General features: G+C 34.9%; 2 protein-coding genes and 1 long non-coding RNA gene across 6 annotated transcripts; 2 read left to right on the plus strand and 1 right to left on the minus strand.

Annotated features, from left to right (window-relative positions):
- Positions 1-1,522: 1,522 nt before the first annotated feature.
- Positions 1,523-2,070, plus strand: LOC116181954. The gene is made up of 3 exons (XR_004147385.1): positions 1,523-1,737; positions 1,790-1,909; positions 1,971-2,070. It is a non-coding gene; the product is annotated as an uncharacterized LOC116181954 (long non-coding RNA).
- Positions 2,071-6,519: 4,449 nt separating this feature from the next.
- Positions 6,520-10,081, minus strand: LOC116181958. 3 transcript variants are annotated; one of them, XM_031502410.1, is made up of 7 exons: positions 9,997-10,081; positions 9,719-9,942; positions 9,453-9,665; positions 9,242-9,403; positions 8,982-9,193; positions 8,779-8,934; positions 8,589-8,726 (listed from the first exon to the last, which is right to left on the minus strand). In XM_031502410.1, exons 2-6 carry the CDS (start codon positions 9,918-9,920, stop codon positions 8,794-8,796), a joined length of 930 nt encoding a protein of 309 aa, XP_031358270.1. In that variant the 5' UTR covers positions 9,921-9,942; positions 9,997-10,081; the 3' UTR covers positions 8,589-8,726; positions 8,779-8,793. The 3 variants fall into 3 exon arrangements, with proteins under 3 accessions (XP_031358268.1, XP_031358270.1, XP_031358269.1); XM_031502409.1 differs by having other exon boundaries at positions 9,242-9,406; XM_031502408.1 differs by lacking the exons at positions 8,982-9,193; positions 9,242-9,403; positions 9,453-9,665; positions 9,719-9,942; positions 9,997-10,081 and having other exon boundaries at positions 6,520-8,726; positions 8,779-8,870.
- Positions 10,082-12,975: 2,894 nt separating this feature from the next.
- On the plus strand, positions 12,976-15,041 carry LOC116181960. Of its 2 annotated transcripts, none has more exons than XM_031502411.1 (4): positions 12,976-13,335; positions 13,393-13,500; positions 13,925-14,055; positions 14,169-15,041. In XM_031502411.1, the coding sequence occupies exons 2-4, from the start codon at positions 13,419-13,421 to the stop codon at positions 14,298-14,300; spliced, it is 345 nt and encodes a 114-aa protein (XP_031358271.1). In that variant the 5' UTR covers positions 12,976-13,335; positions 13,393-13,418; the 3' UTR covers positions 14,301-15,041. The 2 variants fall into 2 exon arrangements, with proteins under 2 accessions (XP_031358271.1, XP_031358272.1); XM_031502412.1 differs by having other exon boundaries at positions 13,397-13,500.
- The last annotated feature ends 785 nt before the right edge of the window (positions 15,042-15,826 follow it).

Here is a 15,826-nt window from a genome sequence, read left to right on the forward strand (position 1 = left end):
CTTTCGAAAATTTCTAGGTGCTGGGGTGCCCTCGTATGCTCTTCGTACTCGGATGAAGGGTCTTATGCCGACAGGAATCTGTCTCTCCGTCCTCTGTCTTTTTGCTCGGAATCACTTTCGGTCCACAAAAATCTCGCTTTTCCATCTTTATTTCTAGCCATTCTGAACAGCTCTTAACACGGAACGCACAAGAAATGAGCGGTATATTTTTGACGTTTGTATTAATTTGTATGTACTAACCTCACTTTTACACAATTCTCATATATGTAGTGTTTACCACAGCCGTCTATAATTACAAGCCATGCTGAGAAGTTTGGCAACGTTGTTCGAAAGTCAATCGGTGGGCCGATTCAAGTTTTAATGGCGTCTTGTTTCTCTTGAAAAATGGTATTTTTCCTCTCTACTGTGTTTCGCCTTGGTGGTTTTAATACAGAAGAAAGATACTTAGGCAGCTTACAATTGTACATATATTTTATTTATTTACAAAAATGGATAATAACATTTTTATTTGACTTTAAAATTCGGAACGCTGTAAATTGCTAAATGCATTATAATGAGTTTTCCATCGAGATCTCCGAAATTGGTGAACTTCTGTCGAAAGAGGTCGAGGTGAAGCACACGCTTGAGCACTTAATTTCGGTAAAAGGACAGTAAATCGCTCTGCATCAGCGAGGTTTTATTAACGATCAGGTGTGATTCGGAATGGCAGACTTTAAGCCAGTCGCTACTCCAGTGGGTCTAGGTACGAAGCTTTTAAAGAGGGGAGCCCCGTAGACTTCAAATTCCCGTACCGTGAACTCCTGGGACTAAGTCGGAAGGTTCCTTCAGAAAATCGACTTGACATGTCCGTGCTAGAATACCTGAAATACAAACTAATTGTGTTTTTTCACGATAAACACTTACCGTACTTACGTACCACGTAGTGTGTAGGTCATATTTGAGCTTGTACAGGTACGTTGAACAAATACAAGTGCTTGTAAAGGGTCCAGTAAGGAGTAATCTGCTTTAGAGGTTATGACAAAAAATCGATATATTTCGATTAGCAACTTACCTGAATAATAATTTCTGTTGATTCCATACGGAGTAACACAAATTGTCGCAATCACGCTCACTTAAAACAAGTAAATAGGAATATTACACCCAAAACACATATAAAATACACCTGACATCTGCCAAATTGAATTAGGAAATCGGCCTACCATGCAGTGTTGCCATAATTCTCAGCACGGCTTGTAATTATAGACGGTTGTGTGTTTACGATGAGCAAAACGATGATGGAAAATCACAAGCACTGTTGAGACCACATTACAAGAACTAACAAAAGCGCAAATATGAGCAGAAAAGAAGGTTTTCAAGTTATTTTTGTTCTTGCGAACGGATCGACTGGGCCGTCAACCGTCGGTTGAAGCGGCTCGACCAGTGGATTTCCGCCGGTCGAAATTTCGCCGGTTCAACCGCCGGTTGAACCCGCGGTTAACCTTTATGCAACGCAAAATCTCGCTCAACTGTTGGTTGAAGTCCAACCTGCGGTCAAACGAGTTTTATGCAACCAGCCCGTTGTATAAAGTGTAGTTGAAATTGAACCGGCGGTTGAGTGAAAAATTCTGTTGCATGACCGACGATTTAGCTCTAACTGACAGTTGAACTGTCAGTTGGCTCAAACGGCACTCGAAGTACGGATTAGCGAATTCAACCGTCAGTTTATGTTTGTTTGTGAAGTTATATAAATCGTTTAAGGTAAGATTCAAGCATTAAACTTCAAATAATAGTACAGAAACGATATTTATAGATGTCCAAAAAAAGAATTGCGTTTACGGATATAGATGTACGGACGCTTATAGATATAGTTTTCAAGTATAAGCATAAGATAGAATGCAAGAAGACTGACGTTATAACTTGGAGGGAGAAGGTAAATTAGAATATGTAGTAATTGTATATGCAGTAAGTATCTAACTGTTGCCCATGTTTAGAATGCAATTTGGTCTAAAATTGCAAATGAATTTAATTGTGCCGTGATGGATCAAAAAACTGCAGAGCAGTTACGTACGAAGTACGATAATTTAAAGAAAGAGGCCAGGAAGTATTTTGCTCAACAACGGCAGCAAATGGTACTGGTGGCGGTCCTGCCCAAGTTATGATAAGAGATTTTCTAAAAGAAATTTTTGAAAAAATAAAAGCCATCATTAATTTGTCTATCGAAGGAGTTGCGCCATGTAGAGGTGACAGTGATGCTTGTAAGAGTGATTTACATATTTTCTTATTACTAATGAGCTTTTGGTAGGCCTTATAGAGACCTCTGAGGCATCTTCATCGGTTGCCCAACAAAAAGATATCGCCGATGTTATTTTCCTTAATTTGCCGGACGCCTGCAATATCGAAATGCAACATCTGGAACCTTATGAAGAAAGAATAGATATTTCCGATTCCGCAGTGAATGAACATGAAATTTCAGTAACAACTGGTTACAAACATACGATTCTAACAGTTCAACAGTTTTTATTAATAACAAAATAATTTTAGATTGGAGTAACTATAAGCCAAGTATATTGAGAAAAAGAAAACACAAATTGTTACAACAAACAGCAAAAGGGACACCAACGAAATATGGTGAGTCATTAGAGGTAAAAATGGTGTTGTATTAACATGCTCCCTGTGGCATAGAGACGAAGGGTTAGCAACAACTGGTTCATTGCTGAAACTGCATGGTTTCTGTAATTTAAGTCAAATCAAATAAGTAATCCAAAATTACTAAAAAGTGTGTTACCTGTTACTTCTATGTACTAATTGGTCTTGGATAAGTGTAAGCAAAAAAGAGGTTGTTGCTTTACATAATCGAAACCTCATTCTAAATTCCTCTTCTGTCCATTTCGTAAAGTTATCAGGGCGGCTTCGAAAAGTACGTGGATGTCTCACTCGACGATTTAATTCCACTATTAACTCTTCATCCTCATCTGAAGTATTACTGCTACTATGTAGAAGATCTTCACCATCAAAAGAACTACCCTCATCCGACGAATGTGCCATTAGTGCACAGATAGGTAAAAAGTTCGAAGGCGTATAATAGTTATTTACCTAACAAGTTCGGTAAGTTAATTTTCCCGCATGAGCACTTTGTTTGCAGCACGACCGTAGGGAGTGCTGCATTTAGTGCGAATGCGGGAAAATTCTTTCCGAAAGAGTTAGGTACAATATTTTTTGTAACGAATTGCGTAAAAAAAGGTCAAAATTAATAAAGTTTTGTAAATTAGCTTTTTTTTAATCATGAGTTGGTAACACAATCATATGTTTGGTTGGTAACATAATTTTGTAACTACCCACTTTTAATTGCACTGGTCACATTTAAACTTCCACATCTTTGGTTAATACATATTTTCCCTTTGCAATGAGTGCTACTACTGCAGGTCACGGCATTGCATCGTTTGCACTGAATATCCTTGGAAGTCTTCAATGTTAACAAATATGCTTTGAAAAGAGTGCTCTTATTGGTCGCGTAAGTGTACTGATCGTATTTAATATTCCCAGAAGACATGTGTGAACAAATGTGTTCTGAAATTTGATTTATCTTGAGTTGCGTAAATACACTCGTTACATTTAAAATTCTAAAATTCTTGGAAGCTTTGTGTGTATTAATATGTGCTTTCTTAAACTGCATATGCGAATAGTTGTAGAATATCACTGGTCACATTTTTAGACGTTTTAACAATAAATTTTACTTTTTCTTGAGTTCCAATTCTGAAAAATAATTTGATTGCGTTATAAGTTCTTGTTTATATATTTACGTAAAACCATTGAATAAAAACACTATAAGAAGCCTAACCCCGTGGAAATAAAGCGCGACAGAGATTGAACTGAGAATATAATGGAAACACTGTCAATAGTGTCGATTCTTGAACTGAGAAGAATGAGAATTTGCTTTCCTCCTATTTACCGCAAACAGAGTTCGGGGATCACAACCAATGCGGGTGCAAGGGGATTTGTCGCGCTTTCTTCCATAAGCGTTAGGCTTCTTATAGTGTTTTTATTCAATGGTAAAACTTAGTGTACGTCTGTTTCCGATTAATCGCACTAAATACCCTTACCCTCAACGAACGGTTTAATTGATTTTACAGCAGATGACAGTTAACCATGACATGACGTTCGTTGACTTCAATAAGTACTACCAACCGAAGAACGCGCATAACCCCTTCTCTCCAGCGGAAACTAAAAAACACCGCGATGCGGGAAAGTCGTTTTCCCGTGCATCGAGGATGCTTGGAAACATTATCTTTCCATTCAATGAGTAGAAAAAGGAAATAAAATAACGTATAAAGTAAAATGTCACAATCAAATCTTAACGACAATTTACTGAGGCTACGAAAGTTTAAGAAACGGTTACTTCCCATTGGTTGTAGCTACCCGCCACACTGGTACCAACATTCAAAAATTCATTTCGACAACCGGTTACACAACGAATAGCAAATAAACTTTTATACAACCCATTACAACTTAACCGCCGCTTGAAATTCAACCTACGGTTGGTGAATTGGCGGTTGAGATAGCCTTTTTATACAACCGGCCCTAAGTCTAGTTATAAGAAAGTCTCTGCATGTGACCAATGAATGGTTCGCTAGCTCTCCCACTATAGTTTGTGTTCGGTAACTATAGATGTGTTTGTGATTGTATCTATGGAAACCTAAACAATGGTCGATCAATAAGAAAAATATTGTCACAAATGTCACAAGAAGCGAAAAATTTGCGTTCGGTTGCAATAACGGTACTTCTCGGTAACATAATTGAGACGGACGATTTGGAAGGCGACAGTGATGATGGGATTTCAGAAGAAATTAATACAATTGTGTATGAACAAGATATAAGGCACAGACCAGGAAAAAATACCAGCAATCCAAGTCGATATTTAAAAATGGAGAAGTTGGAGGTATTAAAAAGGATAAAGCAGAAAATGCAAAACATACAACGCTTTTATCCGGAATTGTACTTTCAAAATGCTAGCATAATCGACCTTTGGGCTTTAAGTGCCATGGAAAAGCTAAAAACGGAAGTGATAAACTTTGATGGCAAATGTAATGGATTCCTTTGTATGTAATTTCAATGTTTTGTAACGGACGATTTAAATTTCTGCTTAAATATAGCATAGAGCTTAGTTAATGGTCAAAGACTATTCAAAAATGGTTTACAGAGTCTATTGTCCGTTGTAACCGGCTGGTTACTTTTCAACTCTCTTCCGTAAACTATTTTTTTCACTACTAGCGTCTGATGACATGATTATTAACCTTTTTTCCACTTGTAAAGTAGGCTTTCTCGGCATTTGTTCAAAGTGGTTAATAATTTTTTATTATTAACTAGTAGTCAATAATGAGAACTGCAGTCACGCTGTCACTTTTAGAAAACACAACCCGAAATTTCACTCAATGAACGTTTAGACAAGTTCTCTAAAACGAACCATTCGCAATTTCCAGAGAAATTACATACCTAAAATTATCACATTTTGAAAAAATTCGAACGAAATTACTCTTTGAAAAATCTCAATGACAGAACAAAATACGGCCCGTTTGACTTGTACTTCCACGTACTTGATTGACATGTTAAATTAAGAAACAAACAATTCTGTCCAACCGTTAACTCTCTTATCAATATAATATGTTAATTTAGAGGACTTCAAGTGCTAGTAGTGAAAAAAATAGTATATATACCACGGTAGAGAAGTCTATTATTGCCTTTGCACCTTACACCCCTCGGCGCAAGCGCCTCGAGATGTAATCTTGGTGCTCAGGCAATAATAGTGGACTTCTCTACCTTGATATATAATGTACTATTATTTGGGGGAGGTTCTTCTTATATAAAATAATTGTTGGGCGCCGGCTAGCTTCAGTCGATAATCCTCTTCTGGCCTCGAGGAAATGGGAAAGGATAAATAAATAAAAAGTCAATAATCTTTATTAAAACCTATTTTGTTCTTTTTCTCTTAGAAAATCGCCTTTTAACTGTAAATAACACATATTAAGAGAAATGGAGGGTGAGGCGACACACTCCTGTAAAATTGGGATTAGCACTCATTCATCCACAAAAAGGCACTGCACAGAAAGGAAAATCTGTATTTACTACGTGAATTAAAATCAAAGTATTTACTCTAAAACCGCTGAGTACAGAAAGAAACTTAATTATCATACAATTATATCGAAAATCAAATCAAACTGCTGTAAATGCGTGTAGTAACGCCTCCAGGATCGAGTCGTTAAAATGAACACAAACATGCAAGAATGCAACACTAGTAGGTAATTAAATCGCCTTTACAATGACACCACTTTAGACTAATCCCAGGTAGTGCACGGCCGTCATAATGACGTCATTTTGACGTATAGAAATGTCCAAGAATACGTCATTTGGAAAGTGAAAATGACGTCAATATGACCCTAAAAAACGTACATATGTCACATGCAAAATGACGTCCTTTTTAGACGTCATTAGAACGTCATGTACTGACGATCTAATGACGTCCGTTATGCTATAAAAATACAAATACAAGAGCTACACTACTAAATAATAAAGAATAATTAAGCGTCAACTTCTTCATAACTATGAATAATGGGAAATGATACTTTAACTCCTTCTTCTATTGGAAATACTAAACACTTGGCAACTAATTCAGTTGCACAACATACATGAAGACTAGGAGATAAATGTGAGATAACGTAAATATCTAAAGTATTAGAATCCAACGGATATTTATAAAGTGAATCATATGCTTGGAAATACTTCCCTACAATAAATGTTTCATTCTTGATTACGATTATATTTTCCACTTGTAAAAGTTTTCTTTCATTTGTAAGCACATATGAATTTGCACTTGAATAAGAATAAGTACAAATGATAAAATTTCCTTGATTGTATTTACTGAATTGCATACAAGTCACAGTTCTGAATACTTCAGGCAATGGCCCTAAATCATGTTCCACATAATGGCAATTCATTTTTTCTGGAATGCTTGCAATATTTCTTAACTGTTGTATCTCATATAGTCTTCTACATGCTTGTTGCAGTGTATTAGTAGGAGATCGAATGAGACGTTTTATTTGACCAAGAAAATTCTCAAAGGGGAAGCATGAAAATGTGTCTAAAGGTCCATACTTCATTACATCGTCCGCTAAGTGCAAAAGTGAGTGAATATTATACACTAAAAATTGCTTGCCATATAACTTTTCCGCATGTTTTACAAAGACTAATAGAAGTTCATTTGCATAAGCACATCCGAATTTTGATATTAATTTTCTTGAAGCCAAAATAGAAATAGCCACGTGAAATATAAGAAAATGTTCATAAATGGCAGTGTTAATCCTTTTTTTAAGAACAAATGCACCCAAATATAACAAAAAAGTGCGGAATTCCGTAGCTTTCCATCGTTGGACTTCCCCGAGAACCCTCGGTTTTCTGTTGAATTCAAATGGAATATGGGATTTTAAGGAAAGAATACATTTTGAAATGGTTTGTACTTGATGATTAGATAATCTAGTGGCTAAATTACCTTTCATCCAAAAGCACAATAGTTTTCGTGTTACTCCCAAGCAACAACAATGCATGTAGTCTAAAGGAAATAATGTGACCATCCCTATTTCTAGCTTTACCAAAGGTGAAATTCCAATATGATGATCTTCATCTAACTGTGAAATAAAATTAGAATCGGTTCTTTTTTGAGCAGAAAAATTTCTAAAAACCACACGACCTTCCACATACTCTCCAGTATCAGTGCATTTTTCGCAACTTGAATAGCCGCTATGTGTTTTTATTGATTTGACAAAAGCACGTGCTGGGGCATCACAAACGAAGCTGTGCACAACCACATCATACTTTTTACCATTATGTACAAGACCTTCCTTTAATAATAAATTTAGTTCAATAACAAAATCATCTAAAAATAGTTCTATCGGTTGTGGTTTAGATGTACCAGAAAAAATTGCCACAGCAAATGGTTTACTTTTAATATTTTTTATTAAACCCAGAATTGGCCAAAATTGTTGACTAGAACTATTAAATATAGGTAAACCGTCAATATTGAAACTGATTTCTATTTGAGTGTGAACAATTTGCTGAAAGCTTGAAAGCACACACTTGACAGATTTTGCGATACCCATGTAATAAAATTCACCTCTCCCTAGTGGTTTAGTATGAAGACGACGCGGCGTTTTTAATAATGCTTTAGCAGTTAAAGGTAATTCAGGATGATACGAGTGCAGTATGTGAAGCAAACTAGTAACAGAAGCGTGAGAGCTATTATATGCAACACACCACTGCCTTAACTTAGAAATTAAAGATAATTCAACACTGAGTTGTGAAGTACTTGTGTTGTTAAAAGTAATTACATTTAAAGGAACAGGAAATTCATTGCAAGTTGTGTTCACATCTGATGTGTTTATTTCTGAAGAATTATTACTCACATTTATCTCCAAGTGCTCACATCTGGGTTCAGGTAAACCCAAAGTATTGTTTATATATTGCAATGTAATAGGTTCATTTGTATTATTGACCAAAGATGTAGTACCATTAAGTGTTTCCCTTACAGTTTTTGCAATTCGGCGAAAAAGTTGGCGCTTACCTACAAATGCTTTAACTTTGTATTTTCTCCTTTCTGACATTTTCTTTTTTCAAGCGTTCCTGTGCATGCTTGAGCCAAGTTTTGATAGTGTCTTCTATTGCCTTGTCTGTAGCATTTGAAATGCTCTTCTTAACAGCATCTAAATCATCGATAAATTAGTGTTAAATCCTACCTTTACATGAAGATCTTACCAACGATTAAGCTCTTCACCAATAATGTGGAGAACGCTTGTTTTGTGGACCGCTGACCGTAAAAATTAAATTGTGACGCAACCGAATCAGATTTTTTAATATTCTGTTAGTTTTAGATGTGATAGTATCACCACCAAGAGTAGTCAAATACGAACCCTAAAATCCTAATCATAAAAACTGAACTATTTCAACTGACAACTTACCAAAGCAGTATACTTTTCTCCATTATTAATTAAATAAGAATTAAACTCAAGTAATTCCTGTTGAGTTTGAAGTGGTAGGGAGAATGGAATCTCTGGCATACCAAACGATGAGATGTTATTGGTATTTTTATTGTCTTGTTTTGCGATCCAAGACAAAATTTCGTCGTTTTGCTCTTTAACACGAGCCACTAAGGCAATAAGTTTATCTACAACTAAAACGTCCATTAGGAAAATAAATTTTGCAAATTCCACATTCAAACCTGTAACGGTCAATTGCTCTCGAGACTGCTCCGCTGCATTTTGATGATGTAAAGTGCCTTTTGACGTTTGAGGACTTTGGAAATTGTCGGTTTGATTAGTTGGTCGTTGCACCAATCTTGTCGATACCAAGTGTGAATGCCTTGGCGATTTCAATACGGCAGCTTCTATGATATTAAGATTAAATTACAGAAATGTATTAAAAAACGATACCTTTCCGAGATGTGACAGTAGATCGCTTAATTGGTGGTGGTCTAGGTAAAGACTCTTCTTCCTCCTCGCTGTCTTCTTCTGAAGAACCAAACAACTTTCGGCTAGCTTTCTTACGCTTTTGACGACCAGTGTTTGCTGCCTCATCACACTCACTCTCTAAACTAGAAGTAAATTCCGCTTCCTTTAATTTTTGTCTTGCTTTTAAAATGTCATCTAAAATATCAAAGTTAATGCATGAAAAGCAGAAAACCAAGTTGATCACCAACCTGTCTGGTAAAATATTCTATCTACACTCCACAATGTCCATGAGCTTTGGACGTTTTCGCCGCAACGTAGAGCTTTATCGAATTTCTCCTGCTCTTTATATGGAGGCCAATAAGCTTGTTTCTTTAGTGGCGTCAACCAAGATTTATGGACGGCGCCAATTCGCCCATTTTCGTCTCCAAATTCAACTATAACGTACGCCATAACTTACAATTAAAACCAAAACCTTGAACGGGTACAAAACTAAATATTGTATATAATAGAATAAAAATGACCGTACCTTTTTATTTATTACGAACACAACAAACAAACTCGAACACAACTCCGATCACGATGTGAAAGCCACAACACGGTGAAGGCTAAAAAACACCGCAACGCGCAGCCGCACGGCGTTCTAAGCATTGTTGTCTTACAAATATACAGCGTTGCCAGTAGAGTAATTTTGGCTTAAGTTTTAAGGATATTTACATCCGTACAAAATGATCTAATAATTCGCAGGGATATTTAGTAATTTAAACTCGTACTTTCAATGCCATAATTGCGCACGTGCCAGTCAAATATCTGAAGCTAAATAGGTTATAGGTGACTTTTAAATGACATCATCTGTACGTCATTTTATGACGTCATATATGCGTCAACATATTGTCGTCAATTTAACGTTCTGATTACGGCATGTGACGTCTTCGAAAAAAAAGGACGAAAAAATGTCGTCATATTGACGCCGTCTGCTAATCCTGGGAACATGAATTAAAATTTTAAGAAATACAGAAGACGCTGTCTAAAACTAGCATGACCTGAAAGCAACCATCCGGTAGGCCAATGCCGGTTCTCCAGCTTGCTGTATCCACTCATAACTCCATACCAAGGTCAAATGGGACTTGATCATCACAGAAGCAATTCACCGTTTGACGCGATTTTGTACAGGATTATCAAGGAAATACCTGCGCTTGCTCGTAGGCATACCTTCTGGACACTATTAATTAAATAAGCACAAAACACGTCCCTGTAGAGGTTGCAATACAGACGAGAAAATAGCTCACAACATTCTTTCCAAGTGTCCCACGCTCGTCCAAATGAGAGTCTATGTCGGGGAATCATGGCGTGGGGTGCTTTTAGTGACACTGGAGACAGACGACTGAAAACATGGAGGCGCCCCGCTCCAAATCGAGAATTCGGACCTCGATTATTTTCAAATATTTATTGATAAGAGACTTTTTTACTGACAATTTCTATAAACTAAATTGCTAAATTACTCGTATTATAAGAAGGCAATACTTAATTACCTATATTAGTAGAATATTAAGACAAACTCTGACAGCCACTCTCAAAATTGAGAGATTTACTTAAAAAAAAGACTGCTCAAAAAATGGGGTTAGTTGAATGATGGATCATGGTCAAAGTCATGTATGCGTCTGACTTCGATAGAGGTAAATTACGGTACAACTTAAATATTATTTTTTAAAATATCACTCGGTAGCTGCTGATTGCAGATCGTTTAATTTTTGTTTTAATGGTAATAAAATGGTATTACTCTCTACATACTAATACTCAATATTCTATTCTATAACTGTAATTTACCTCTAATGTACACGAAAATATAAATGTCATCTAAACTATTACGGATCACAACGATGTGTGCGTGAAGAAATTCCCTCATAAGCTGAGCGTACAAGTATCATTCAATTCAAACAAAGTTAAGTATTTTTAGTTACATACTAAGGTATGTATTTTATCCCGCAGACCAACAATTTCATAAAGTTGTCCCTGCACCACAATAAAACAAAATAAACCCTGATTTACACTTTTAAAGCACAAATAATTTAAGTCAAGGCAGTTCCGATTTACAACTTCTGTATATATGCACTCGAATTTAAAAAGTAATTCAAAATAAAAGTTCCCTTAACTGTAAGAAATATCAAAAATTTTTTAAAGCATTATTTTTAAACAGCGAACGTTTTACATTTGCAACAAAACAGTTGCTCGTACACTATCACACTTCTTATGAAAAACGATCGGATGATCAATGGCAAAGCAAAGCTCGCTCTTTTTAGATATTAACAAATCAGTCGACTTCTAGAGGATACTACATCGAATCTGCTTAAAACGGCCGTGGCCCGGTATTCCAAGTTTCGGCGACTTGTGCTTCCCTCTACTCGCTTTGTCCTTACGAATCTCTCGAACTAATGTATAAAAGGCATCATCTACACCCATTCTAGTCTTCGCCGAAGTTTCCACAAACGGTATGCCGTACTGTTTAGCGACCTAGAAAATAAAACAAAATCAATTCAAAGTAAATTCCACAAGATTTATCACCAATCAATAAGTGCCTAGTGGAAACCAAAGCCCGAGTTTTGATGTGACAAGTCTTGCACAACATAGATTTGAAGTATAGTGTGAAGGTTAAATTTTGGAACAAACGTAGATCAGACAAGGTGAAAAAAACGATTGTGTTGCTTTTGTGTTGGCAGTTCAGGTGTTTTGCATTGAAAAGTAAAACAAGTGCAAATGTGCCACTGCACATATTTACAGTACATTCATTCACTTGGCATAAATAAGTAGTTAATTAACATTGTGTAGAGTATTCATTTATAAGTTATAGCTTCAGAATAAAAAACTTTTTTTCCCAAAAACAGTTTCAGCGCTAAATTTGTTACTACTCTGACATTAATCAAAAGTTCTATATAAAAATGGAAATGTTATATTAAAATACAATTTCGGGTAATACAAAGCTCGTGAGTAAAATGACATTGCTTGACTCGGAAATTGAAATACTCGCCCCAAAGGGGCCTCGTACTTCAATATTTCCTCGTCAGTAATATGCCATTTTCTTAACTTTTATGTAAATAACTACTACATAGTTTTTAATAGTTATTTACATAAAAGTCAGGAAAATTACACATTACTGGCGAGGAAAGATTGAAGTACAAGGCTCCTTTGGGGCCGCGTACTTTAATTTCCGAGTCAAGTAATGCCATTTTACTGACGAGTTTTGTATCAAAGTTTACCCAAAATCGTATTAAAATAATCAAATTTCAATTTTCATACGGAACTTTTGATTTATGCCAATCTGTCAATGATGACAGGAGTCATTATAGACATTTAGCGTGACAAGTGCGGCAGGAAAAGTGACAGGTGCGGCCGGTAATTTGACAGGCGGCAGGAAAGTACACTGAGAAAAAAGTCTGGTTATAGTTAAGAAAGGGATTTATTTGGCTGAAATTTATTTATCATAAACCTTCCATATTTTTCAGAAACGTGCTATTTTAGAAACTAAGAAATCCAATTGTTATTATTAAACTAAATATTCATTTGTAAGTGTTTAACAAATCTTATTAATAGTGATGGTAATTAACTACCAGAAAAACAATATCTTAATATTTAACTTTGTTCGATATCATTAAGCATCGGCGCTAACTTATCTCACTTCCCTTGGGAGCGCATATAATAAAATTGTATAACAGTTGGACTGTCGACTGTGCTGTTCTGTGTGGCGTCTTTTTTGTTATATTTATATAGTTCGTGCACCTTCAATTCAAAATTCCTATACGGTGTTGTTGTGTGTGTAATTGCTGTGTTACTAACACCTACGAGTATTAAAACCACTGAAAACCGTGTAATGGTAAGTGCGAAATCGTTCCCTTTTACCTTAATTTAATGTTGTGCAATTTATTATCAGGTAGTGTGAAGCACCTAATTATAACAATGGCAGATAGAGATACAGAAATGGACCTGGATGAAACATTACAAATCATCGGTATTGGAGAATTTACAGCCCTCTTTCAAGGTAATAATGATTCATTTATTTATTGCAAATTTAAGTAGGTATGTACGTGTTCATATTACAAGTGCTGTGCTTGGCTGCCTACAATATTTATTGGCGTCATTCATCATTGGCGAGATACATAGAAGTATATTTATTTAAAAGAAACGTTTCTTAATAGTTAACATCTTAACTGTAACCCTAGTTCTGATTTATTACTACCTAACGCAGTTATTTTTGTCTTAATAATCATTCTTGTTATTAAACGAAATTTTTTAATCATGAAAAATTAACTAAAGTTTCTGTATCTACTTAATCGCTTGATTTATTATACAGTATCTATAGATTTTTAGATTAATCAATTTTTTTTCTGTTTTCGAACATCATACCTAACTTAATATTTCCTATTAGGTACATAGTTATTTACCTATCTATTGTACTGTTGCAGATTATAAACATTATGTCATGCTATCCTTGATGGGTTCGCTGCTTCCATATAAATCCAGGCATGTATTTGGTAGTAAGCAGTGGAAACCAAAAATAGCAGACTGTAAGGAGGGAATTGTTTTAAAAGTAGAGGTGGGTTTACCTATTATATTCTCCATAATTTCAATTCAATAATGTGGTATTGTGTTTTTATTTTTTAAGCTGCTAAATAGCAATTGCACTTTATTACTATACTGTTTTTTTAGCTGGCAGGAGATGTGGAGACAGCAGTTGCCACGAAAATTGAGAAGTTGCAATCTGTGGAGGTTCCATTTTTTAATTCATTACACAAGTATCATAGAACGTGTTGGACCTCTTTCTGCTTTATCATCAATTAGATATGAAGCATTCCACAAAATAGGAAAAACAAATTGTCACATTGTTGCCTCAAGAATAAACATACTGAAGACGTTATCAATAAGGTACCAGCTTCGCCTTTGTTACCGACTTCAATTTAAAGTAGGGCTACATAATAATTTCCAGTTTGGAAAAACTATACCCTTAGGAGAGAATCATAATTATTTTTTAAAGAAGTGTGATGAGGAGCCTTTCTTTGAGGTTGAGTGGTTTAAATTGAATGGAATTAAATTTAGAGTTGTGCCATAATAGTTCCTGACCATGAAGAAAATGAACTTCCAACATTCGGTATTGTTAAATCAATTATTTGTACTCAAAAGGAAAAGGTGTTCTTTTTCTGTCTAGTTATAAGTGATGTACTGTTGCACACAGATAGCTGTGCTTATATATTAAATACTGTTTCCCACAAATTCAAATACTATGATATAACTCATATTAAAAAGTTGCGTTCATTTCAAATACATTTAGTCCCTGGTGGAAAGACTGTCGTAAATATGTTTAAAATATAGCTTTAGATTCTAACATAACATCGAACTGTATTTGTACTATGTCCTGTGTGTTGCATATGTAGTAAATTAATGCATAGATTTTCATTTGCGTTTGGCTTAGTTATACATTTTACTGTTGAGTTGATCCTTTATTGAAAACGTAGAAACTTTTTCTTTGAGAAAATGTATACTTTATGTTTGATTTTTTGTTTTTCTAATACATGTTTTAAAGTTGTTTTGTATTATATATCTAACCAATCCTGAAGTTAAATTTTGACCTAAACGGTATAGATTTTCTGAGTGGCACAGTGCTGCTAATAATAAAAAGGAAGCCTTTCCAACTGAACAGTGTTAACATTTCTGTGTAATGTATTTTATCTGTGTCAGAATACACGTGCATCCTGTATAGTATAGCAAAGAATACTACTCTTTGCTGTATAGTAAATTTTCGGGATTACGTAGGTAAATAAAATTCATATTTTTGTTGGTAATATTTGTTAATTGTTATGCAATGCCTTAGTTTTGTTGGATTAACTTAAGTTTCCTAACAACCAATAATCAGATATCTTTCTTAACGATTAAAATACTATATTATAATAATAAACTTTTTGTTAGTTGTGATAAAATTAGTGTGTTAAATATAAATAAATGGGTGGTAGTAACAAACAAATCGAAAGTGTTTATTTACTGAAATTCTTCAGTATAAAGAAACAATTCTTAATATTAAAGTTAAACATATTTACAAATACACTTATAAATAGTTGCTGTGAAATTCGCACAGTAAATATTAATAAATGGATGGCAGTGATATTAGCAAATCTTATGGTATGTATTAACTAAAACTCTTTATAATGAATAAACAATTCTTAATATTAAAGTTGACCATATTTACCACTAAACCTGTTGATAGTATTTATTAAATTCATATATTAATAATAAATAAATGGGAAGTAGAAGTACATAAATCTCTTGGTAATAATAAAAAAACTGTTCTTAATATTAAGTTACACATATTTGTA

The sequence above is a fragment of the Photinus pyralis genome, unplaced genomic scaffold, assembly GCF_008802855.1.
Source record: "Photinus pyralis isolate 1611_PpyrPB1 unplaced genomic scaffold, Ppyr1.3 Ppyr1.4_unclustered_Scaffold3067, whole genome shotgun sequence".
Classification (NCBI taxonomy): Eukaryota; Metazoa; Arthropoda; class Insecta; order Coleoptera; family Lampyridae; genus Photinus; species Photinus pyralis.